The sequence below is a fragment of the Cibotium barometz genome, chromosome 51 (genome assembly GCF_041138505.1).
Source record: "Cibotium barometz isolate CiBa-2024 chromosome 51, ASM4113850v1, whole genome shotgun sequence".
NCBI lineage: Eukaryota > Viridiplantae > Streptophyta > Polypodiopsida > Cyatheales > Cibotiaceae > Cibotium > Cibotium barometz.
This window is the reverse complement of record NC_141096.1, coordinates 41,087,088-41,111,506: the sequence shown is the minus strand read 5'-3', so window position 1 is coordinate 41,111,506 and position 24,419 is coordinate 41,087,088. Positions and strand designations below refer to the sequence as shown.

Genomic DNA, 24,419 nt, shown 5'->3' with positions numbered 1-24,419 from the left:
CACTTTTTCCCTCACTAGGAGGTTTTTTCCCCCGTGCATTGTATATACGCCCATTATCTTCTAGGGCTAGTAACCTTTCACAATTGGCACTCATAATACACTACTGTGTTGTGCTCAAGCTTCCTCATCTTCTTGAAGTTGTGTGTGCATTCCTGCAACCCTAATTCCAACATTAAATTCATCAGATCCATAGATACAGAGTCTAACAGGCGAGTCATTGGTGAGGAACCTCAAGGCCAAGGCATTAAGAGAAAGATGGATAACAATTTGCTGCGGGAAAAAATCAACAAATTTTGCATCTTGATCTTGCATGTAATGGAGAAGTGGATTGAGACATATGAAGCTCTCAAGCGACAGCGAGTACAAGATCGTTTAAGTTTCAAAAGGAATCGCACTACAAGAAATCTCCCATATCCAGAAGGTCTGCAAGCTCTTCTGGACTTTCCCACAGGTAGATGGCTAGAAGCTACAATTTTAGAAGCCAAACGTGCTGGTTCAACTATAACAGAGGAGGAGGAGGAGCTTACAAAAGGATGCGATTGGCATGTAAGTGTTTAAGCTCTACATGTCTCTCTTTTTTTTCTCTACATGTCTCAGTTATTGTTTGTCCATCAACAATCTTTATGTGCTATTTGTAGTATCACAAATATGGGGCGTTTTGGTCACATGGACGTCATTTTCGAGTAGAATGAATAGACCAAAGAAGAGCAACCTTTGATTGTGGTGTCACAGCACAATTTGTTCAAGAAAGTTGAGCAAGTGTAAGTGATGATAACACAATTAGTGGAATGCTTGATTACTTTGGAACCATTCAAGACATATTAAAGGTTGGCTTTAGAAGTTTTGAGTTGTTTATCTTTGATGTGAAGTGGTTCAAGGTAATCACAAATGGGCCACATGCAACTGTACGTAGAGACAAGAGTGGCCTCATCCAAGTGGACTCCACGAAGGTATGGACCGATCAGCAAGATACTTTTGTGCGCCTAGAGCATTGTGAGCAGGTTGTCTTTAAAGCGGATCCAAAAGATCCACGCTGGCTATTTGTGGTTCAAGTCGCCCCCCGCAGTAAGCAAATTTGTGAAGAATTAGAGCTACAACAGGGTGATGTGGATTCACAGGGTGGTGGGGAGCAACAAAAAGAAGCTGATATCAACAATGAAGAGGAGCAAGCAAATAGAGGAGCAACTAGAGAAAGATCCAAATGAAGAGGTGCAAACCAATGAAGCTAGAAAACCTGTTGAGGAAGAAGACATAGATGATAAGGACATCCTTCATCAAGGGACTTTTAATGATGAGGATGCTGAAATGTACATAGAAATAGATCTCTTTGGGGCTACTGATCTTAATGAGGATGATAGAATAGATAATGATTTTTAAAATGATGTATCTTAATGATTATGCAAATAGTTATGACATATTTGTAATGATTTTATGACATTGAAGGTGCAAAGTGATATGGTTTACCATTGTTGTTTAGGGAAGTTAATGTTTGTCATATGGTCCTTTCATTGTTTACCATTGTTAATGTTTACCATCATAATCACTAGTGCAGGTGCAAAGTGATATGGTTTACCATTGTTGTTTATCATTGTTAATGTTTGTCATATGGTTCTTTCATTGTTTACCATGTAATTTTCATTTCGCACAAGTTTGTCATATGGTTTTTTGTCCAACAGGCCATGGGTGACCAAATGAAGTGATACGAGCAAAAGTTCCTAGATTCATGAGTATATGAATGAACGTATAAGTTATCATACTTGACTCACCTTCAGTCCTGATTTCTCATTTAACCCTACACCTCAGGGCATGAGTCCCGAGCAGTTATATAAAATTTCTCATCCATGACTCCAGAGAAGAGAGCCATGGCTCAGACTTATTGGGGTTCTGGAGCAGGGACATCTGCCTCACCATCTGGCTTCACGAGACGGCAGTTCCCACACCTGTAGGTACGTCAGCATTTCCCACACCTCATACCACACAGCCTTCCACTCCTCTTACAGCTTGATCTACCACCTCTTCACATTGACGTCGCTCACGTTGTAGGTCTTCAGGGGGAGGTTTTTGTGGTGGTAGTGCCACAGATGCTGTGACACCACCACCACGTGAGCGTCGTCCTTCGCTCTCATCTGTTGATAGCACACCCATAGGTTCAGCTTCCACTCCTTGGGGTGCACATGACCATGACAACAACAAGATATACACAATTATTAGGGATGGGGCACCTATAATGAATAGTGCAGGGAAGGCAATGAAGACACGAATTCGACAATTGTGCACTATACAGTTTCACAACTCTATTATGACTTTATGGAATCAACAAGATAAGGAGAAGAAAAATTACATAAATACAAAGATAAAGCAAGAGTTTCAGCCATCTGACCCTATGAATGTCGTCTCTAATGAGTGGATACAATATACAGCTTGGATTTTGATGGGGCCTCGTAGGTCAGAGGCGAGGGATGCATTTAGAGAGGGGAAAGAGAAACCTGTTTGGCTAGATGATAGGGAGTGGGAAGCCATAGCTCAGGAGCTTACAGAGACACCAGAGAGGTTTCAACAACAAAGAGAGGCGGCAAGGATGAGACTCCAAACCGTAGGGGCTTCTCATCTTGGGAGTGGTGGTTATGAAACCATGCACCATGAATTCGTAAGTATTTGTAGCAATTTTGTTTATCTAAATGTATGTATGTGGGCTAAAGTACCAGGGAAAAGAGTTCCCAAGCCCCCTATCTGGATATTCATGCAAACTTAAAACTAGGCACACCACTTACACACCCAATATGAAGTTGCCTTTTTCATAAATTCAACTATCTTTAAAATAATCATTTAATAAAATCATAGTGTCACTGATCATAATCCTCCAAAATCTTCGGTTGAATCCTAATTTCCAATCATTCCTTCATCGATGTACCTATGGCACAACCAGAACGCTCACCACCTGTCCACTCAATTATTTCTAAAAGTTGTAATTGTTAATTGTTTATGTAGGCCCACCAAGTAGGCGAGAAGAGAAGTACACTTACAAATATGGCCTTGTGGCCTTATTTGAGATGCTTGAAGCAGAAGGAGAGACCATCAATTGGGAGGCATTACCATAATGTAAGTCCTTTAAACTATTGGTATATGATCAAAATATTCATGAGTAATGTTTAATTTCTTGTTTATCTGAAAAATAAAAAAACGAGCATGGTTGTCTTTTGTGCTCTATTTTGGACAGGAATGGTGCTGTCTGTTTACTGCTGTTGAGTCCTATTGACTGCAGGTAGCCTGGCAACACCATTCTGTCCAAAAAAAATTACTGTTGTGGTCGTCGGTATATCCGCCGGTATAAGTGCCGGTATACCCGCCGGTATATTCGCTGGTATATTCGCCGGTATGCATGCCGGTATATCTGCTGGTATCCATGCTGGTATATTTGCCGGGATAAGGGCTGGTAGATTTGCCAGTATGCGCGTCGGTATGGGCGCCGGTATACGCACCAGTATGAGCGCCCGATGCAAATACCGACGTCGTGGTTTCGGCACAGATACCGAGGTTTATACCGATGACGGGGCTTTTTTAGACCCCATTTAATGACGTCGGCATAAGAGCCGGTATTAGGCTATCATGTAGTAGTGTAAGAAATTGAATGAATGAAAATACTTCATCAACATCAAGTTAGACTAGACTTAATTCACATGCAATTGAATTGAATGAACTTCATTCAACCAAAGGCAAGTGTCATGACTCCATTCACATGTAATTAAATTGAATGAAGTTCATTCAAACAAAGGCAAGTGTTATGACTCCATTCACATGCATTGAAAGAACTTCATTTAATCAAAGGCAAGTGTTATGACTAATTGCATTGAAAGAACTTCATTTAATCAAAGGCAAGTGTTATGACTCTATTCACATGCAATTGAATACATGTACCTCATTCAATAAAAATACAAATGTTTGAACTCGATTCACAAGCAATTGAATGGACGTACAACATTCAAACAAAGACAAGTGCTCCAACTTCATTCACATGTCATTGAGTGAATGTATATCATTCAATCAAAAAGACAAATGTTCCGAATCACTCCATTCACATGCAATTGAGATAATGTAAATTCATTCAATCAAAAGACAAGTGTTGAACCAAATAGTGCATTATTAAAGAAGAATATGCAATGTTTAATAAAAATGTATCAAAAGTACATGAACAGTGCCAAACATATCATTCAAAGAAAATGTTCAAAAAGTACATTAACAATGCAATAGTAATCTTACACTCCTAAAGTACTCCTAAAATTTTTCACAATCTTGTATTTTACTATAAAATAAATTTAAACTTCTAAACTCAAAATAAGAAAACTTCTATTAAAAGCAAAGGTTTAAACAAAGTAGAGATCCTAAGAACTCTTCAAGAGATCTTAAGAAGTCATAAGCATTCAAAAAACTTTACATACAACACTACATAGCAAGCTAGAAAGCCACTCACACAAGCGAGCAGAAATTTCCCTATTCAAGGTTGAAAGTTACAAAGCAACTTCTAATCCTTGTTTCCATTTTTGATTTAACTAGATCGGCTTGCAAGCCAAGCTTAGAATGTCTGAAAACACAGAGTTCGCAGCATATATAGCTCAATTTATTCGTATTAATAATTTTATTCGGACCAATAAAATTTATTCGTACGAATAATTTTATTTGTACGAATAAACGTATGAATAAACTCTGCTGATGTGCTAAATTCGGTTTCAAACGTGAGATAACATCGAATTTTACCATGTTTTTCAAACTTGAATGCGTTATTCATCCATATTTAGCGAATTAAATGAATTTCGAATTTGAATTATTCCACGTAGACTATATTCAATGCTATATGGTGTGAGGGGAAGCATTTCGGACCCAACAGATTGATGATAAGAGAAACACACAAGATTCTGGCATCATTGCTAGCTTTGAGAGATGCAGCCGAGCCATGGATGATTATTGTGGCATAATCCAAGATATTATCAAGCTTGATTTTCGAAGCTTCTTTCTATATGTTTTGGATGTGGAGTGGTTCAAGGACATGGTGGAAAGAGGCCCTAATGCAACTACAAGATTCCATGCAAGTGGATTTGTGATTATTGACTCTAGAAAATGGCAAAGCACAAAGGACACACTAGTTTTACTGCAACAATGTGATTAGATAGTCAACACATATTTTAAAGCATAACTTATCTTTGATAATGTCAAAGTAAGGAAATATAAATTAGTGAGTGCTTTTTTCTTATATAGGTTACCTTCAAACCATGAGTGGACAATAATATATGGTGGTTTGTCATCCCATTACGCCACATTTCAAAGCAATGTATAGAAGTGGATAGGTTGGATGTATTTATTGACCTTGACATTCAAAATGTAGATATTGAAGTGGATAGTTTGGCAAGGGTGGATCTCATTGAGGATGAGATCGAAACATAGGCCTCATTGTTTTGATTTTAATTAATTGGCATTGACCAAAACATATGGTGCATTGTCTCGTCTTCAAAAGCAAATCATTGTTTCACTGTTTACGTTGTTAATTGTTGTGCATCCACATCGTCTTCAATGTTATCTACTTATATGTGAGCATTTGAAATAATTTATTACAATATTTGCAATGTTGAAAAGACAATGACTATGGTATGACTATAGTAGTGCTCTTAAATATGCCTATTCAGCGTTTATAAGCATGGTTATATAGCAATTTTGCAGGGCATATAGACACATATTTTATATGGGAAAATAAACGCATCTTATAGATGCGGTTATAGACGTGCCCATAGTTGAACCAATATAGATGCGATTATAGCTGGTTCCGTCATTCTCCGTGTCTAAAAAATGTGGCTACAGGGCCTTTGTGTTGTTGTGATCTAGCATTAATGGTTTAGACTTAATTCTACTATTATTATCACGTTATGCAGATGTAGGAACCTCTAGCCTTGTTGGAGCTACTCAAGTCATGAAGTAGTTGAATTTTCCAAAAACATCATAATAAAATCACTACTATACTATTATATGTCACTCTGTCGATCTAATTGACAAAAACATAAAGTAGATATATTTAATGTCATAATTCTATCAACCTTTTATTCATATAATGTAATATGAAGTTTTCATAGAAATAGACAAATCGCTATCTTAAAAGAAGTATGATGGAATTACATTCAAAGACTTTAATGAATCTACTCAACTGAGGCCTATAATAACAACATTTTCTGCCATGATTTATCCAAGGATGAGCACAAAGAAAGAATGAAACTCACCTAATCCTTTCTTCAATTGTAAACTATAAAGTCAAAAAGTAGGCCTACACCAAATTAAGATGACATGGATAATGCCCTATATATTGTTCCATTTTGAGTTGTATATGTAAACTTGTATAACTTGTCTCTAGAAGACAAATCTCCCACGCATAAGTCTTGACAATGGCTTGATGCATAATTTCTTTATTTTGTTCTTTTCTAAATGATAAGAAAGTTCTTTCTTTATGATAAGTCAATTTCTTATGCGTGAGTTAGTGGCATATTTGAGCCCCTTCAGAATGGAGAAGATGACGGTAATAGTTGTGAAGATGGCAATGTGTCCACCATATAGGGTGCCAGTGTTTGGTATGTTGATGCTTTGATCCACTAGATTATAGAGTTGATTGTACAACTTTAGTCCAAGTATGCGGTGTAGGAGAACCACGGGAAACATGATAACCTACATGAAAATGAGAAAAAGTGTGAGATTTCTCCTTCTCAATACAAATGCAAATTTCACATTTCTATAGTTTATTTTGCATTGAATCTAGTACTTGGTATGCATCGTGCAGCAAGTGAGGAATCTCGAAAATATCAAACATTTGGTCTAAGAACCAAGCACTATGCACTGAAGCCACAACACCATCCACAATTATGTTTCCCTCGAGAGTAAGTGGGTTGTAGAGTCCATGGTCAAATGTGATCTCAATATCTGCAAACAAGAGAGGACACTCAATTTGAGACCTTTGTGAAGGAATGCCATTTATGCATGGCCTTGGGAGAGTAAGGCACCGAAATGTTTGATTGAAAAGCTTTTCTTCCTTCAAGCCATGAAAGGATGAATGTACTTATTGTATCTTGAGTAATCAAGTTTTGTTTACATGCAGGAGCAACTATGAACAAGTCTTTGTAGTTCTTGTCATGAAGGGTTTATTTGATGTGGCACCAAAAGTATTTGTAGGTTAGTTATCACAACCTACAACACTGAAAGGTTGTGTTTCCTTAGCATTATCGCATGCAACCAACATGAGGTCACCGACACGGAAGTCCTTTGCTCTTTTGTAGTGCTTGATGCGTTTGTTCTCTGCTTCGACAAAGGACACTCAAAAAATGTCAATACACAATAGAATTTCTAATCCCACCAAGAAGCTATGAGGTGCAAAGTTGTTTCATGTAGCCACGTATACCTCGATGAATGGTGGGGGCGAGATGGTACGGGGTGAGCTTGAGCATTCTGGAAGGTGGGCAATGGTTATTACAGTAAATGGTGTTATTAGCACATCGCAAGTTAAGATTGATGAATAGTGCAATTTCATGGGGGTTGGCATGCCCAAAAGCATAGATAGGGCTGAATGCAATTTTCCCATCTGAGTGTCTCACAGCTACCTGCAAGTCATAGTCAATAAAGCTCAAAGAGCTGCAATTTCACTGTTCTCACAATTTCAACTTCATTGTTGATAGTGGAACTTACTTGATCTTCCAGAGAAAGACTAGACATTGGAAGGATGTTACCAAGAGAAGTAGCAACAAGTGCATCACCTGCAAGTGGAGGTACGTGATTTTCTCTCTCTCTCTCTCTCTCTCTCTCCCTGAGAGAGAGAGAGAGAGATTACACACACACAGAGAGAGAGAGAGAGAGAGAGAGAGAGAGAGAGAGAGAGAGAGAGAGAGAGAGAGAGAGAGAGAGAGAGATTACACACAAAGGGAGTAGAGAGAGAGAGAGAGAGATTCTCTCTCCCTGAGAGAGAGAGAGAGAGATTACACACAGGGAGTAGAGAGAGAGAGAGAGAGAGAGAGAGAGAGAGAGAGAGAGAGAGAGAGAGAGAGAGATTACACAGAGAGAGTAGAGAGAGAGATTACAGAGAGAGAGAGAGAGAGAGAGAGAGAGAGAGAGAGAGAGAGAGAGAGAGAACGGTTCTCCCCCCCTCAGAGAGCTCGAACTCTCTCTCTCCCTCTCTCTATTACACAGAGAGAGTAGAGAGAGAGAGAGGGAGAGAGAGAGTTCGAGCCCCCTCAGAGAGCTCGAACTCTCTCTCTCCCTCTCTCTATTACACAGAGAGAGTAGAGAGAGAGAGAGGGAGAGAGAGAGTTCGAGCTCTCTGAGGGGGGGAGAACCGTTCTCTCTCTCTCTCTCTCTACTCTCTGTGTGTGAGAGCTCTCTCTCTCTCTCTTTCTCTACTCTCTCTGTGTGAGAGCTCTCTCTCTCTCTCTCTCTCTCTCTCTCTCTCTCATACACTACAAGGGATTGGGCTCATACCCGCGCTCTTAGCCGCTAAAAATGACTTGTGAAAAAAAGTAGCGGGCCCGTGTATCAGCGCGTGTATTCTCGCGGCCACAGACATGCGTGTAAAAACGCGTGTAAAGTACCTCTCAGACGCGCGTATACACGGGTGTGTAGCCGCGTTTTTTTTTTCAGACGCATTAATACACGCCAGTATACACGCGTCTTCTTCTATTAGACGCGGTTATACACGGGTGTATAGCCGCATCCTGTTCAGTTCCAATGTCCCAGCCGCGTTTTTACTTGCGTCTGTACACGCGTTTATTTTATTTAGATGCGCTTATACACGCGTTACTGCCAGTTTATACGCGTGTATACACGCGTTATTTCCAGTGTATCCGCGCAGATACACGCAATTTTTAGCAGTTTTGACGCGTTTATACACGCGAACAGAGAGCAAAAAAAAAAATCCAGAGAGTGCTATTTGGTGCCTGAATACTGTTCCAGCATTCCAGCACCCAATAGCACTCTCTGGTTTAGGGTTTTTGGTGCATTAGACCATCCACGAAGAACATATGCACGAGGGAGATTAAGACAAGAACGACATGAATGCATACATTGTCATTACACGATTCAAGAGAGCCATGAATGTAATACTATCGATCAATCAATTCAATATTACTATCAAAATTTCATACATGTATACAAGGGAGTCCATATCTCGAAGTAGCCCATGGCTTGAGTTTACAAAAAAATATATACAATCACATCCTAAATATGGAATGTGATACTACAAATCTGAGTACTACTCAGACCCAGATGATGACTCGGTGCTCCCCTCATGCTCAGATGAGCTCGCATCGGTCGGAATGTCCGAGGAGTAGTGCTCACGTCCACCCTCTGCAGCGGCGGCCGGTGGATCATCAGCAGCTTGTGCCTGTTCAAGTAATATATAGTATATAAGTATATATATATATATATATATGCAATTCAATAAACCAAAACCATTCGTTACGAATTTTCAAGTACCTGTCGACCGTATGGTCTCATGGCCAACTCAAACTGCGCGTCCGTAATACGTCCCTCGGCTCTGAAGATGGCCCACGTGTCACGTCTGCTATGCCGGCGAGCATACGCAGTATCGTGGGTTGTGGGCTTCCTCCCCGTAACCCGTCGCTGTATCATAATCAACACAATTTGTAAGATTAAAACAATTCATAGAATCAATGAATTAAGTAAACAATCAAATAAAGTGACAGGATACTTACGAACTCTGCCTCCCATGACTCGACGCCGCCAGATCCGAAATGCGAAGATCCAACGGTCTCCATCTGGATCCGTCGTGCCTCCACATGCTGCCTGCTCTTCACGCCACCCTCTGCTCGTTTCTTTGCCTCCTTCCACTCGCGTTTGTGCGCAGTGGCAGGTTTCTCGGCAGGATAGCCACCCGCAGCTACATTTAGCCGGTCATCGTACGCGAGTTTTTTAAGGTGAGATCTTTTATTACTTAAGATCTCCCTTATTCGCGTCCTTCCCCATACATCCGAGAATGTAGCATGTGGGGGATTGGGGTACCGACTGTGTACAGCCTCTATCACCTCCCCAACTAATCGGCTATTTTGATCTTTAAATTTAATAAAACAATTTCTATATGAGTTTGATACTACCCCACGCATGTATTCCATTACCTCCCTCCCCCTCGCATCCATCACTATCCCGCCCCTATCCGTCACATCATAGCAAACCACTCTCTCCATCTCTCTCATCTCCTCCTCTTCCGAACTGTCTCCTCTAACTCTTCTCCCTCTATCTCCTCTCTCACCCCGTGCCCTACTACCTCCCCCACCTCCCCCACCTCCCCCACCAAAGCACCCGCCGCATCCTCCCCCACTCCCACTCTTCCTACTGCTGCGGGTGGAGTCACGACTGGGGGATTGTCTACGTGACGGTGGCTGTGAGCCCTGACGTGACGGTGGCTCTGAGGGAGCACGTGATGGTGGCTGTGAGGGTGTACGTGAGTGTGTCTGGGACGAGGTATGTCTCCTCGGTGGACGTGGAAGAGGAGAAGCTGCATGCCGTCTCGTCGGACTCGGAGGAATAGACGGCACTGGAGTGCCCTGGATACTCGCGACAGGGGTATAGACACCAGGCAGGGAAGGAGGGGGATGGACATACATATACTCTGTAAGCTCAACCGGACCAGGTTGGCGCCCAAAGTGATTCATCATCTCCATCAACCAATTGCTGTACGCAAATGGATCGGATGAAGAACCTGGAATATCCATAAAGAACCTGCAACAAACATCATCATGTACATCATGGGCTGTCTCTTGACTCACACATTGTCATTACACAAGTCAAATGCCTGCAAACCCTGAAATCTGAAACGCGGCAGTTTTCTGTCTGCAGAAACGCGTGTATACACCCGGCAAAAAACGCGTGTATATACCCGGCAAAAAACGCGTGTATATGCGCGTGGAAAAACTCTGCAGACAGGTTACACGCGCTCCTACACGCGTTCTTACACGCGACCTGCGAAAAAAATTTCTCGAAAAGACCGACCCCCCGACAAAAACAGAATGTCCTTACAAAAGGACCAGCCATTGTCGCCCCTGTCAGGATGCAGCAACCCAATCGTGTGCAAAAAGACAAACCCAAAGAGCAAAGAGCAAAGTAAACAAATCTGACAAAAGAGACAAGGCACAGGACAAAGTGACTCACCTCTGAAAAAGTGAGTCCTCTCTGCTCCTTCTCTGCTCCCTCCTTCTCCCGTGTGTGTGCTCCTTTCTCTGCTCCCTCTTTGCTGTTGGAAGAGGCGAAAACAGGCGCACTGTTGATTTCTAAGTTCAAAATCTATATTTGGGGAAGGCGGGCTATGTTTAGTTTAAATATGCCGCCGCGTTTATGTGTGCGTTTATATTCGCGTATATAAACGCAGGTATATTCGCGTGTACATGATTGTAGCTGCGTTTATACACGCGTTTTGCAGATATTAGCCGCGTGAATACACGCGTTTTTTAGGAAGTAGCCGCGTTTATACACGCAAATTGTAGGAGATAGCCGCGTGAATACACGCGTTTTTGTGCTTTCATTAAAAATATATAATGAGTTTGTGTTTTCTGATTTGTACACAGGATGTCATCAACCTCTTCAAGCAGTTCTGAGGAAGATGAGACAATGCGTCATCGTAATCGCGATGTGTGGTTGGGACAACGGATCAAATGTATGTGTAATCGATGTCAAGGATGCATTGTACGAGCACGTCGAATTACCTTGAATCATATCTCCATGTATGGAGAATGGAATCAAACAGGTTTGGAGGTGAGTAGATGTAAATTGATGGTATTCAAATGACTCATGGTATCCAAATTAAATTAATAGAGTTGTAACATATAATTTGATAAATTGAAGCAGGATGCAGTACCACACCCTAACATGGTACCCTACGCGCGACGAGAGCACGTAAAGCGTCGACGAGATGATGCTGGAGCTTCGGGATCTAATGTCAGAGATGAGTGGGAAAGGGACGACAATAGCCCTGCACCTCACGAAGTTGTGGAAGAGGAGGTGCTTGATGATATGGTGCGAAATCTTTTTAAGGATGATCCCAAAGGTGTGGACGACGATGATATGGAACAAGAGCATCTTTATAAAGCTTCATCGACACCGGTGTTTGAAGGGTGCACATTCTCAGTTTTACGTGCTTCCCTTGAACTACTTAATATACAAACAGTTTATGGATGGAGCAATGCAAGTCTTGACGCATTGTTGAAGTAAGCATTCTAACTTATAAATTTGAATTAGTGGTTTAAGGTTTAGGATTTAAGACTAATTATAATTGATGATATTGGATGCAGGCTATTGTCAAATATGCTTCCAAAGGAAAATAGACTGCCCACCTCAAGAGACATAGCGAGGCGCTATGTGACATCTCTTGGAGGACTGGATTATGATAAAATACATGCATGCGTCAATGATTGCATTCTCTTTCGTGGGACGCATAAGGAGGCTCTGACATGTCCCACTTGTGGTGAAGCAAGGTACAGAACAGATATGAAGAGTTTTGATGTACCTCGTAAAGTCTTGCGACACTTTCCTATAATTCCTCGCATCAAACACATGTTCAAGTGCAAATCTATAGCAGAGCTCATGTCATGGCATTCCTCACATCGATCGGATGATGGCATGTGGAGAATTCCCGCAGACACTCCTGCATTTAGTGGACGAAATTGCTTTATGTGGTACTGTGCATGCACGTTGGATGTTCTTCCTAGAGCGCTTCATGAAGACCTTAAAAGACTTTGTGAGGCAAAGTGCAAGGCCTGAAGGAAGCATGGCCGAGGGTTGGTTGATACAAGAGTCGCTTGTATATATTTCAGAATTTCTTGGTCAGGTGGACAGCTCTTTGCCACGACTATGGAGCAATGAAGAGGACTTGAGGATGACCTCTATTGTGCCTCAAGGAAAAGGACAGAGTAAAGTAATTGACAAAACGTTGATTGATGATCTCAATTTCACTTGTATCCTTAATAGTGATGTGATGAGCAGATGGGTTACAAGATATGAGGATGCAAAGACAAAAAGGCAAGCAGAAAGAGCTCTCTTTCGGAGGCAACATGGCTCTCGGAAGGCGTACCCTAAGCATCTAGCAACACTTCCGAATGATATCCATGTTGATTGGTTGCATGAGGAAATGGAGAGAGCAGAGAGTGACGAGGGGCTGCATATCACGGCGGAAGAATGGGAGTATGCACGAGGATGCATGTCAAAGGTACATAGAACTAATGTTTTGCATTAGTTGTAAGTGATTTTCTTTTAATATTTATTCACATTGCTTACACAAATATTGTTTCTATTTTGGTCCAGTGCACTATGTTCAATGCTATATGGTGTGAAGGCAAGCATTTTCGAACACAAAGAATTGATGAAAAGAGAAATACACAAGATTGCGGTGTCATTAGTAGCTTTGAGGGAGCTAATGGAAAAATGGATGATTATTGTGGCATAATCCAAGACATATTTAGGCTCGACTTTCGTCGCTTCTTTGTGTATGTTTTGGATGTCAAATGGCAAATGAACGTGGTGGAAAAAGGGCCTGATGCAACGATAAAACGCCATGCAAGTGGATATGTAACTATTGACTCTACAAAGTTCTGGCAAACAAAGAAAGATAGGCTCGTATTGCCACAACAATGTGAGCAGGTATGCATTTTTTTACTAATGTGTTTCATGTACATATATATCTAAGCTCGCGTACCCCTTGACTTTTGATATGCTAATTAATTACTGTACTGTGTGTATTTGAGTAGGTTATCTATCTACCAATGGTGCATGACATCAAATGGTGGTACGTCATCCCTATTGCACCACGTTCCAAAGTGATGTATAATACATTCACTGATATGGAGCATATGGAGGATGTAACAAGCCGCAATGAAGATGACGTCGAACATGCATATGCCATTGAAGATGTTGTGATCGATGATCAAGAAATAAGAGATGATCGTGATAATGAGGATGAGCATGCCATTTCTCATGATCATGAGAATGACCCTACCATTGAGGATGATGGTGATGTTGATGAGGATGATCAGGACATCGATACCATTATCAATGGAGTACAGAATATCGATAGTGGAATAAATTTAATCGTAGCCTTACCAATTGATCAAATGGATATTGATGTTGATCGTTTGGCAAGGATGGATCTTATTGAAGATGAGATCGAACCCTAACCAATCCGTCACTGTATGTTCTAAATTGATGACATTTCCATCATCTCATATGCAATATGATTTATTCTTGAATATATTTCATTGTTGTAAATGCATGTAGTGGGATTGTGTAATGATCTATACTGTAATGTACTATGAGATGGTTTAAGGAAAATAGTTTTTAATTTTGTAAAGGAATTCAGTTTTTTTTCAGTTTTTCTCTGCCATTCGTGTATTAATCCGTGTATAGTAGCGTGTATTTATCCGTGTATAATAGCGAGTATTACCCCGTAAATATTATCGTGTATAGGTGCGTGTATTACTGCGTGTATATAGACGCTTTTATACACGCGTTTATTAATGCAAATATACACGCGAATTTAAATGCAAAAATACACGCGCCCGATTCTATTCAAATACAGGCGCGACCATACACGCGTTCGTAATTTATCGCGTGTATGAAACGCGTGTATGGCAGCATTGTCTTGTAGTGATAGACTCAGAGAGACTGAGTCTATGAGAGAGAGAGGGATTACACACGCACACAGAGTCGAGAGAGCTCAGAATGAGAGAATGAGAGAGCGAGAGAGTCTGTGAGAGAGCGCTCTCTCTCTCTCTCTCTCTCACAGAGTCTATGAGAGAAAGAGAGTCTGAGAGAGAGAGAGAGAGAGAGAGAGAGAGCTCTTTCTTTCTCTCTCTCTCTCTCTCTCTCTCTCTCTGACTCTCTCTCTCTCTCTTTGAGCTCTCTCGACTCTGTGTGTGCAATCTCTCTCTCTCTCAAGAGAGCTCTCTCCACTCTGTGTGTGTGCAATCTCTCTCTCTCTCGACTCTCTGTGTGTGCAATCTCTCTCTCTCTCTCTCTCTCTCTCTCTCTCTCTCTCAAAAGAGCTCTCTCTCTCAAAAGAGCTCTCTCGACTCTCTCTGTGCAATCTCTCTCTCTCTCTCTCTCTCTCTCTCTCTCTCTCCTCTTGTGCAAGCTCTCGCTCTCTCTCGCTCTCTCTCGCGCTCTCTCAGTCTGAGTGAGACTGAGCGAGAGTGAGAGACTCAAACTGAGAGAGAGCGAGAGCGAGAGACTCAGTCTGAGTCTCCTCTCGCTCTCACTCAGTCTCACTCAGAGACTCAGACTGAGAGAGAGTGAGTGAGAGAGAGCGAGAGAGTGCGAGAGCGCGAGAGAGAGCGAGAGCTAGCACAGAGAGAGAGAGAGCGAGAGAGCGAGATTGCACACACAGAGAGTCGAGAGAGCTCTCTTGAGAGAGAGAGAGAGAGAGAGAGAGAGAGAAAGACTCATACCAGAGAAGGAACCTGTGTGTGTGTGTGTGAGTGTGGGAAAGAGAGAGAGGGGTTCATACCAGAGAAGCAACCGCTGTCGGCCAAGGCATCGGAACAAGTTTTAACTACAGTGATGACAGTCCCAGCAACTGTACCAATAACTACTGCTATGCCATCACAGAAAGGATTGAATCCAAGCGCGCAGGCGCCATAAGCCACAATAACGCCAGCAAGCCAGCCTGTGGCGGCTCCTGAAACAGGTTGTTTGACATGAAACAAGAGCTACAGCCCCATGAGCAACCATGCATACATGAAAAAATGCATTCGCACAATGCATGCCTTACCCTCTACAGCTCCGTCAATGACGCAGTTGCCCAATAATTTCTTGCAACCCGCCCCTGCTACAAGATCACTGTTGTTGTTGCTTGATACTTGGTTGTAAAACGTGTTGATCTCGTCTCCCGTATCGAACAAGAAGCAACCTAAGTTGCTCGAATTTTGTTGCGGGCACACAAGCTGCAATGCAGTCAGGCATGGTTTTCAAAAGCTGAACACAATATGTAATTTTGAAAGACTCTTGACACAAGTACATAGACAGGTGGATCGGCCTACAGCGCTGACAACGCTGTCATCATCCTCTAGAACAGCTTCTACTCCGTCCGCAGAATCATATCCGGCAGCGCCGCAGCCACCCAATGCTTGGATCTGCAACACCAATATACGCAGGGCGTTATTATAAATAAGCAACTGATTCGTTAACTTGTGACATATATAATCGCTTCAAGTTGCATGCTAGGATGAATAATAGCTGGCCAGTGGCACCTGCATGTTTCGGGGCAATGCATTGCCGCCATATGTGACTGACGCGGAGAAGCTGTACGTACCAGTCTGAACGACGTTACTACAGATAGAAGCTACAGCGTCGCTTGGAATACTCCCCCACAACATACCAGGGGTGTTAGAGTCCAGCAAAGAGGATGCGACTACGGAGATAACAGTGTACGTGTCATCCGGCAGCACAGCGAGCGTTTGTTGAGGAGTGAGCGCACTTATCTGGAATTGGGCATCTGCACATTTACTGTGCAGCAGGCAAAGTAGGACACTGACCGCGAACGCAAGCACCCAGGCCGCCTGAGCAACATTGTGCTGCTCGCTACTGAAGCAGAACAAGGCCATCACCGTAGGTATGTATATACGTGTCACGTGGATTATGGATGCCTGCTTGCCTTCCCGACAGGTATCTGTCTATCTGTTGCAACCGTCTTTTATACTTGTATGTTGCAACTGTGCAGAGGACCCATCATAATATAGCATTGGAGGCAACGCAGCGCAGAGGACCCATCGTATAGCATTGGAGGCAACGCAGTGCAGAATGCATCATATAGCATTGAAGGCAACGCAGCGCCGATAGCTCTTCGAAAATTTTATTCAGGGATCGAAGAATCTTCGTGCAAGAGTCCTTTGTATGAACACGATCAAGACAAAAGACAGCCCATTAAAAGTATCAAGTGTCTTTAGAAAGTATCGAAGTGTCTGGACTGTGTGCTCCTTCTCTAGGGAAAAGGAACTAAATCCATATGTGATAGTGTGTTTCAGATGTGAGATGGCCTAATATGTCCTTTCCTTGGGGTAATCAATGCTTTACTTTTTTCTCTATCTCTACAACTCAATGAAAATCATCTAATCAAGATTCTTAAAGCCTTATTTCATGATTTTAAAGCCTTGTATGCGCGCACATGTGTGTGATGTGGGTTTTTTGAATAATTTTTATATACATATAAACATGTGTGTGTGTGTGTGTGTGTGTGTGTGTGTGAGAGAGAGAGAGAGAGAGAGAGAGAGAGAGAGAGAGAGAAAGATTTATATACATATAAACATGTGTGTGTGTATATAGGCCCTCCTACTGCTCCTTTCTCCCTACCCACATTATTGCTCTGTTTACCTCCCACGTGGCTTCACTAGTGGCCACATTTCACACAGAGAGAGAGAGAGAGTTTTGGATGAGATTTCTCAAGAAGGAATTCATGATTCCGCTAATGAGGCTACTCCTACTCAACAAAACCCTACAGAGCCAGATGTTAATGCTGAACTCAATCATGTTGAGGCACAAGCAATCCTCAAAGAGCAAGATGAGTTGCTGGGCTCCCAAAACCTTGGGATATTTGGCGAGGGACCAACAGATGATGCGCTAAAAGTCAGAGACCCAATTAGTAAGGAGCAAGCGGCCTTACTTTGTGCATCCAACTTTGTAAAAGATGTCTTATTTCAATGATCAGCCAACGCTCGCAACAAGTATGCGCAGCCTAAGTTGTCAAATCTATGTGCCACAAGATATTAGCGAAGTATTTGGTTCAAAGGTTTATAGAGGTGACAGGGACATGGCTAAACAATTGACATTCAACTCTTGTTTATACAAAAAGTATATGTATATGATGTATTGGGACGAAGAGTGGATTTGGCAATTGCTCTCTCATAAACTTTTGCAATATATGCAACATTTTTTTCTTTCAAGGAAGTATCGATACTCTCCAAGAAGACTATCTCCTTCAGCATGATGCACATGATATTAATTAATGGACATGCTTGCAAACTACTCCATCCATCAAATGCAAGTGTGCAACCATAAATAGGTATGAAGTCAAAAAATCTTTTTCTTTACACATTCAGATACAGTAAATTTCGACTTATCCAAGTACTCTTCTCTCATTTTATTGTACTTAGGAAGAACAAATCCTGGTCTAGCGCATGACTTTAGAGCATGTCTAAACGTATCATCTCTCATTAGATTAAAGGGTATCCCATTCTTTACAAATGCCTTTGTCCATCGCAAGTGATATTCAAACACTTGCTGTTTGAGAAAGGCAGCCTTCACACTACATTGCTTGGCTTTCTTTCTACAAGCGCTTTACTGACTCGCACATCCATCATTCTCTTCTTGCACATGCCTTTCACCAACATTACTAGGTATTTGTGTCGATCAAGAGTCTACATTATGTTCTGTATCATCTTCATTCATTTCACCAATCTTGAATGGCCCTATCATGCTAGCACTGAGTGACATCTTAACTTTTTGAACACACAACTTAGAAAATGGCAAAACTGAAGGTGGTGGATTTGAACAAGCGTCCACATCTATATCCAAGCCCAAGCCCGTGAAGTGTTGCTTGATACGAGTTGCACCACCAATAAACTTATGCCCACATGTCTTACATTTTAACAGAGAGGCACATGCATTGACTTTTCATCTTTCATGTACAAATTTCCAAACCTTCTGACTGCCCATGATGCTCAACCTTTTTAAAAAAATCATTTGTGGATCATTTTCTCTCTAAGGCGAAAAGTGAAATCTCATTTCAAGATTTATAATTTCTTGATGTCAAACATTGTGCCCAAAAAAATCAACATTTTTAATACTTAAATCATTCTAAAAATAAAAACTTGGAAGAATATTTAGCATTAATAAGAATACAAAGTATTCAAATGTTGTACGATTGAGTGGTTGTGACTTATAGCCTGATCAACCCCAAACCCTAAACCCATCAATTGCATGTGCATTCATGCAAAATTCAAATTAAAGAGTAAAGTTCCGTAGAGATGAAAAGAGCCTTAAAAACGTACACTTCATTGGTAACAGGATAGATCCACATCACATGGCAAGGTTCTGCTTTCTCATCGCTCAAAAGTTGTAGTTTTGTTGTAGAAAATATTGCTCAAAGGATCTATCCCGCTACCAATGAAGTGTACGCCTTAGATTGGCCATCTTATGCAACTTTAGTCAGATCCAATTGAAAGAAAAATAATTTTCATTCAAAAGTAAGTGCAAACAAGTACATCCTTCACTTGCATTTCAAGAAAAAGATTCATGCAATTTCAAGTAAGAAGAATTTATACTCTAAACACCACATCACATACTTTCAATAAAGCTAATTTATTTAAAAGTAAGTGAAAAACTCCACAAAATTATTCACATAAAATTGGAGAAACAATAATCATCCAAGGATAAGTGACACTCTCTAGCTTTTAAAACCTTCGTTCACATGCAAATGAAATAATGTATAGTATATTCATCCGCAAGAAGCAAGTGAAAGAATGTCAATTATATGATGTTTATTCACTAAATTATTACACATAAAATTGGAAGAATAATAATCATCCAAGGATAAGTGACACTCTCTAGGATTTAAAACCTTTGTTCACATGCAAATGAAAGAATATATAGTATATTCATCCGCAAGCAAGTGAAAGAATGTCAATTATATGATGTTTATTCACTAATACATTCACATACTAGTGAATGAACAATGTATTCATTCAAGAATAAGTGTAAGAACCATGAAGTGTTGATGTCATTCATTTGCACTTGAAAGAACAAATTAATCTTTCAAGAGCAAGTATAATAACATCCAAGTCAAGACATGCCCTTCACATTCAATCGATAGAATAAAAATTATTCAATCAAAAGAAAGTGAGAATAGCTAAGACCTTAACCATAACACTACTAGAGGTTTAGGGCATACCAACGTTAGAACATCGACACAAATGTCGAACGTCAGTATGTACGTCCTAAACTTGGAGGCGAAAAGTCGGGCGGGTAATTTTCAAAAGTGCGTATACCGACACATATACCCACGCATATACTGGCGCGTATACCGACGGATATACCAACGGACATTCTGACGCAAATACCGACGGATATACCGACTCAGATACCGACGCCCGTAACTTTTTGAATGGCCCTATCATGCTAGCACTCAAAGACATCTTAACTTTTTGAACATACAACTTAGAAAATGGCAAAACTGAAGGTGGTGGATTTGAACAAGCGTCCACATCTATATCCAAGCCCGTGAAGTGTTGCTTGATACGAGTTGCACCACCAATAAACTTATGCCCACATGTCTTACATTTTAACAGAGAGGCACATGCATTGACTTTTCATCTTTCATATACAAATTTCCAAACCTTCTGACTGCCCATGATGCTCAACCTTTTTAAAAAAATCATTTGTGGATCATTTTCTCTCTAAGGCGAAAAATGAAATCTCATTTCAAGATTTATAATTTCTTGATGTCAAACATTGTACCCAAAAAAATTGACATTTTTAATGCTTAAATCATTCTAGAAATAAAAACTTTGAAGAATATTTAGCATTAATAAGAATACAAAGTATTCAAATGTTGTACAATTGAGTGGTTGTGACTTATAGCCTGATCAACCCTAAACCCTAAACCCATCAATTGCATGTGCATTCATGCAAAATTCAAATTAAAGCGTAAAGTTCTGTAGAGATGAAAAGAGCCTTAAAAACGTACACTTCATTGGTAACAGGATAGATCCACATCACATGGCAAGGTTCTGCTTTCTCATCGCTCAAAAGTTGTAGTTTTGTTGTAGAAAATATTGCTCAAAGGATCTATCCCGCTACCAATGAAGTGTACGCCTTAGATTGGCCATCTTATGCAACTTTAGTCAGATCCAATTGAAAGAAAAATAATTTTCATTCAAAAGTAAATGCAAACAAGTACATCCTTCACTTGCATTTCAAGAAAAAGATTCATGCAATTTCAAGTAAGAAGAATTTATACTCTAAACACCACATCACATACTTTCAATAAAGCTAATTTATTTAAAAGTAAGTGAAAAACTCCACAAAATTATTCACATAAAATTGGAGAAACAATAATCATCCAAGGATAAGTGACACTCTCTAGCTTTTAAAACCTTCGTTCACATGCAAATGAAAGAATGTATAGTATATTCATCCGCAAGCAAGTGAAAGAATGTCAATTATATGATGTTTATTCACTAAATTATTACACATAAAATTGGAAGAATAATAATCATCCAAGGATAAGTGACACTCTCTAGGATTTAAAACCTTTGTTCACATGCAAATGAAAGAATATATAGTATATTCATCCGCAAGCAAGTGAAAGAATGTCAATTATATGATGTTTATTCACTAATACATTCACATACTAGTGAATGAACAATGTATTCATTCAAGAATAAGTGTAAGAACCATGAAGTGTTGATGTCATTCATTTGCACTTGAAAGAACAAATTAATCTTTCAAGAGCAAGTATAATAACATCCAAGTCAAGACATGCCCTTCACATTCAGATGATAGAATATAAATTATTCAATCAAAAGAAAGTGAGAATAGCTAAGACCTTAACCATAACACTACTAGAGGTTTAGGGCATACCAACATTAGAACATCGACGCAAATGTCGAACGTCGGTATGTACGTCCTAAACTTGGAGGCGAAAAGTCGGGCGGGTAATTTTCAAAAGTGCGTATACCGACACATATACCCACGCATATACCGATGCGTATACCGACGGATATACCAACGGACATTCTGACGCAGATACCGACGGATATACCGACTCAGATACCAACGCTCGTAACTTTTTTACAGCCGACAACCTATTATTCTCTGTTTTGCACGGCGTCGAATATCCAGACAAGGTATGCGTTCATCTCCCTCAAGCATTCGACTTCTTCCATTCAACCCACTCTTGTTGTGTGTGTGTGTGTGTGTGTGTGTGTGTGGAGAGAATTAGTGAAGTGTGTGTGTAGATCTCCCTCTCTCTCTCTCCCTCCTTGGGCGTTTTGCCTCTCCCCATCTCCTCATCTTCTTATGGCGTTTTGCCTCTCCCTCTCTCCTCATCTTCTTATGTGTGTGTGTGTGTGTGTGTGGAGAGATTAGGGTAAATGTGTGATGTGTGTGTATATCTCATTTCTCTCTCTCCATCCTTCTTCTTACCTTCTTAATTATGTATGGAGAGAAGATTTGTATGTTTGTGTTGTGACAGATGTAGAGAGTGAGAGAGCTTGTGTATGTGCATCTATTACTAATGTATGCAATGTGTGTGTAGGTTTGTTTCTCCCACGTGTGTCCTAGCTTGCAGATCTGCTTCGAACACGCACTATCCAATCCACATTTGAGAGATAAGCACATTACCAATTATGTTGTTTTATTACTTCTTTTTTTGTTATGTTTTAATTTGTTCTCAATTTGTAATTATTAATTGAAATTGAGTATGCAAGCTTGTTGTTTTATGCACATATATGCTAATATTAGCATATATGTGAGTGCATAAGAAATTAATGTATGTGCTTATTTGTCTTTACACACACACACACACTTTGCAAGAGAGAGAGAGAGAGAGAGATTTTCTTTTTGGTGCGTACCCAAGGCGTTTCGGTCTCTTTTTCGACTTGAAATCTAATGTCTAAGACATGCATGTCAATGCTATGTCTATATGTATATACTCTAATGTAATTGCCTAAAGGACATATCCATAAGCTAATGTATATGCCTAAACATCGCTAATGTATACTTGATCTCCCTCAACGGCTGGGGAAAAGAAGCCCGTTTGATGCTTTAAATGTTATTTTTAAAATCTCTCTCAACGGCTAGGGAAAAGAAACCCGTTTGACGCTTTAAATGTTATTTTTAAAATCTCCCTCACGGCTGGGGAAAAGAAGCCCTGTTTTATGGTTTACATAATGCTTTGTGTAATGCGTAATGATTTGCATTTAATGAGCTACATATACATGTTATCCTGCTAGATGGAGCCTCTCAATCTTGAAGAGAGAATAGCGTGTCCATGCATGCGATGTAAGTACCAAATATTTCAAAAACGAAGGATTTGCAACCAGCATATTCATGACGCTGGCATATTTCCAATGGAGCGCTTACAAAATTTACGGTTTCAATCGTACAACCAAGCAAGTGTGCAACCACATCTTGATAACATTGTGCCTATGAATTCTCGTCCCCAACAAAGGATGAGAATATCGAAGGAGGGAGTGACAGATGGAGCTCAATTAACAGCACCCGAGGGAATGGAAGAAGGTCCAATGGAGGAAATGTTGGATGCCTTTCTCGAGCAGCAAGAAGGTGTCTTCGAGGAGCATGAACATGAAGATCATCAACCACGACATTCTCAACGGTCAAATTATAAACCAGAGGAAGAGGCCATGCGTAAAATTGCATGCCTTCCACTATACAATGGTGCCAAGATATCTGTATTGCGTGCATCTCTTACGATGCTAAATTTATAGTCCATTTTTGGATGGTCTAATACAAGTGTCACTGAACTCTTCAAGTAAGGGATTTATGGAGATTACACCTAATGTTGAAATGATAAATTTTCAACTTGTATTTGACTAAATCTTAATAGTAACGATCATATATTGCCATACTTACAGGCTTTTGAAAGACCAGATATTGCCATACGGCAATGAGATGCCTCCATCTCGATGCCAAGAAGTTATTGAAATCCATAGACATGGATTACAATAATATTCATGCTTGTCGCAATGATTGTATTCTCTTTCGCCATGAATACGAGCATTTGCAAGATTGTCCCCATTGTGGCTCTAACAAATATAGAGAAGATGTTCAGGGGGAAGCTGTCCCAGAGTAAAGGTTCTTAGGCACTTTCCAATCATCCCAAGAATAAAAAGCATGTTCAGGTGCAAATCCATAGCAAGTTTGATGACATGGCATGCCACAACTCGATCCACAGATGAAGTAATGCGTGTGCCTGCTGATTCACCCGCATGGAGACACATTGAAGAGAAATGGCCGGCTTTTAGGGAAGATCCTCCTAACCTCCGTCTTGGCATAGCAATGGATGGTGTAAACCCTTTTGGTTTACGGAGCTCTTCATGGAGCACATGGCCTGAATCAAGATTGGCCCGACATAGTGGATACGAGTCACATGTGGCATGCATATATTGTCCTCACACTGACCCAACATTGAGCCACCCTACGTTGTAGATCAACAAGCTCACAAGCCTCATCAATGGGTTCAATACAGTCACCTAAAGCATCATGAATTCTTGTTTTAAGTACACCCTTATCATGTTGCTTGAAGTTCCCCATGTGCATGCATTCATCCACAGCCCAAGGTAGCAAGAGGAATAGTCTTGAATTTAAGGAAATAATTTAATTGGAGC

The 24,419-nt window shown here is 40.6% G+C and overlaps 1 protein-coding gene across 2 annotated transcripts; it reads right to left on the bottom strand.

Annotated features, from left to right (window-relative positions):
• Positions 1–6,133: 6,133 nt before the first annotated feature.
• Positions 6,134–16,701, bottom strand: LOC147609629 (uncharacterized). 2 transcript variants are annotated; one of them, XM_086787905.1, is made up of 9 exons: positions 16,266–16,698; positions 16,056–16,148; positions 15,788–15,959; positions 15,524–15,694; positions 7,711–7,778; positions 7,427–7,625; positions 7,216–7,323; positions 6,794–6,951; positions 6,134–6,699 (listed from the first exon to the last, which is right to left on the bottom strand). In XM_086787905.1, exons 1-9 carry the CDS (start codon positions 16,617–16,619, stop codon positions 6,493–6,495), a joined length of 1,530 nt encoding a protein of 509 aa, XP_086644031.1. In that variant the 5' UTR covers positions 16,620–16,698; the 3' UTR covers positions 6,134–6,492. The 2 variants fall into 2 exon arrangements, with proteins under 2 accessions (XP_086644031.1, XP_086644032.1); XM_086787906.1 differs by lacking the exon at positions 6,794–6,951 and having other exon boundaries at positions 6,413–6,699; positions 16,266–16,701.
• Positions 16,702–24,419: the final 7,718 nt, after the last annotated feature.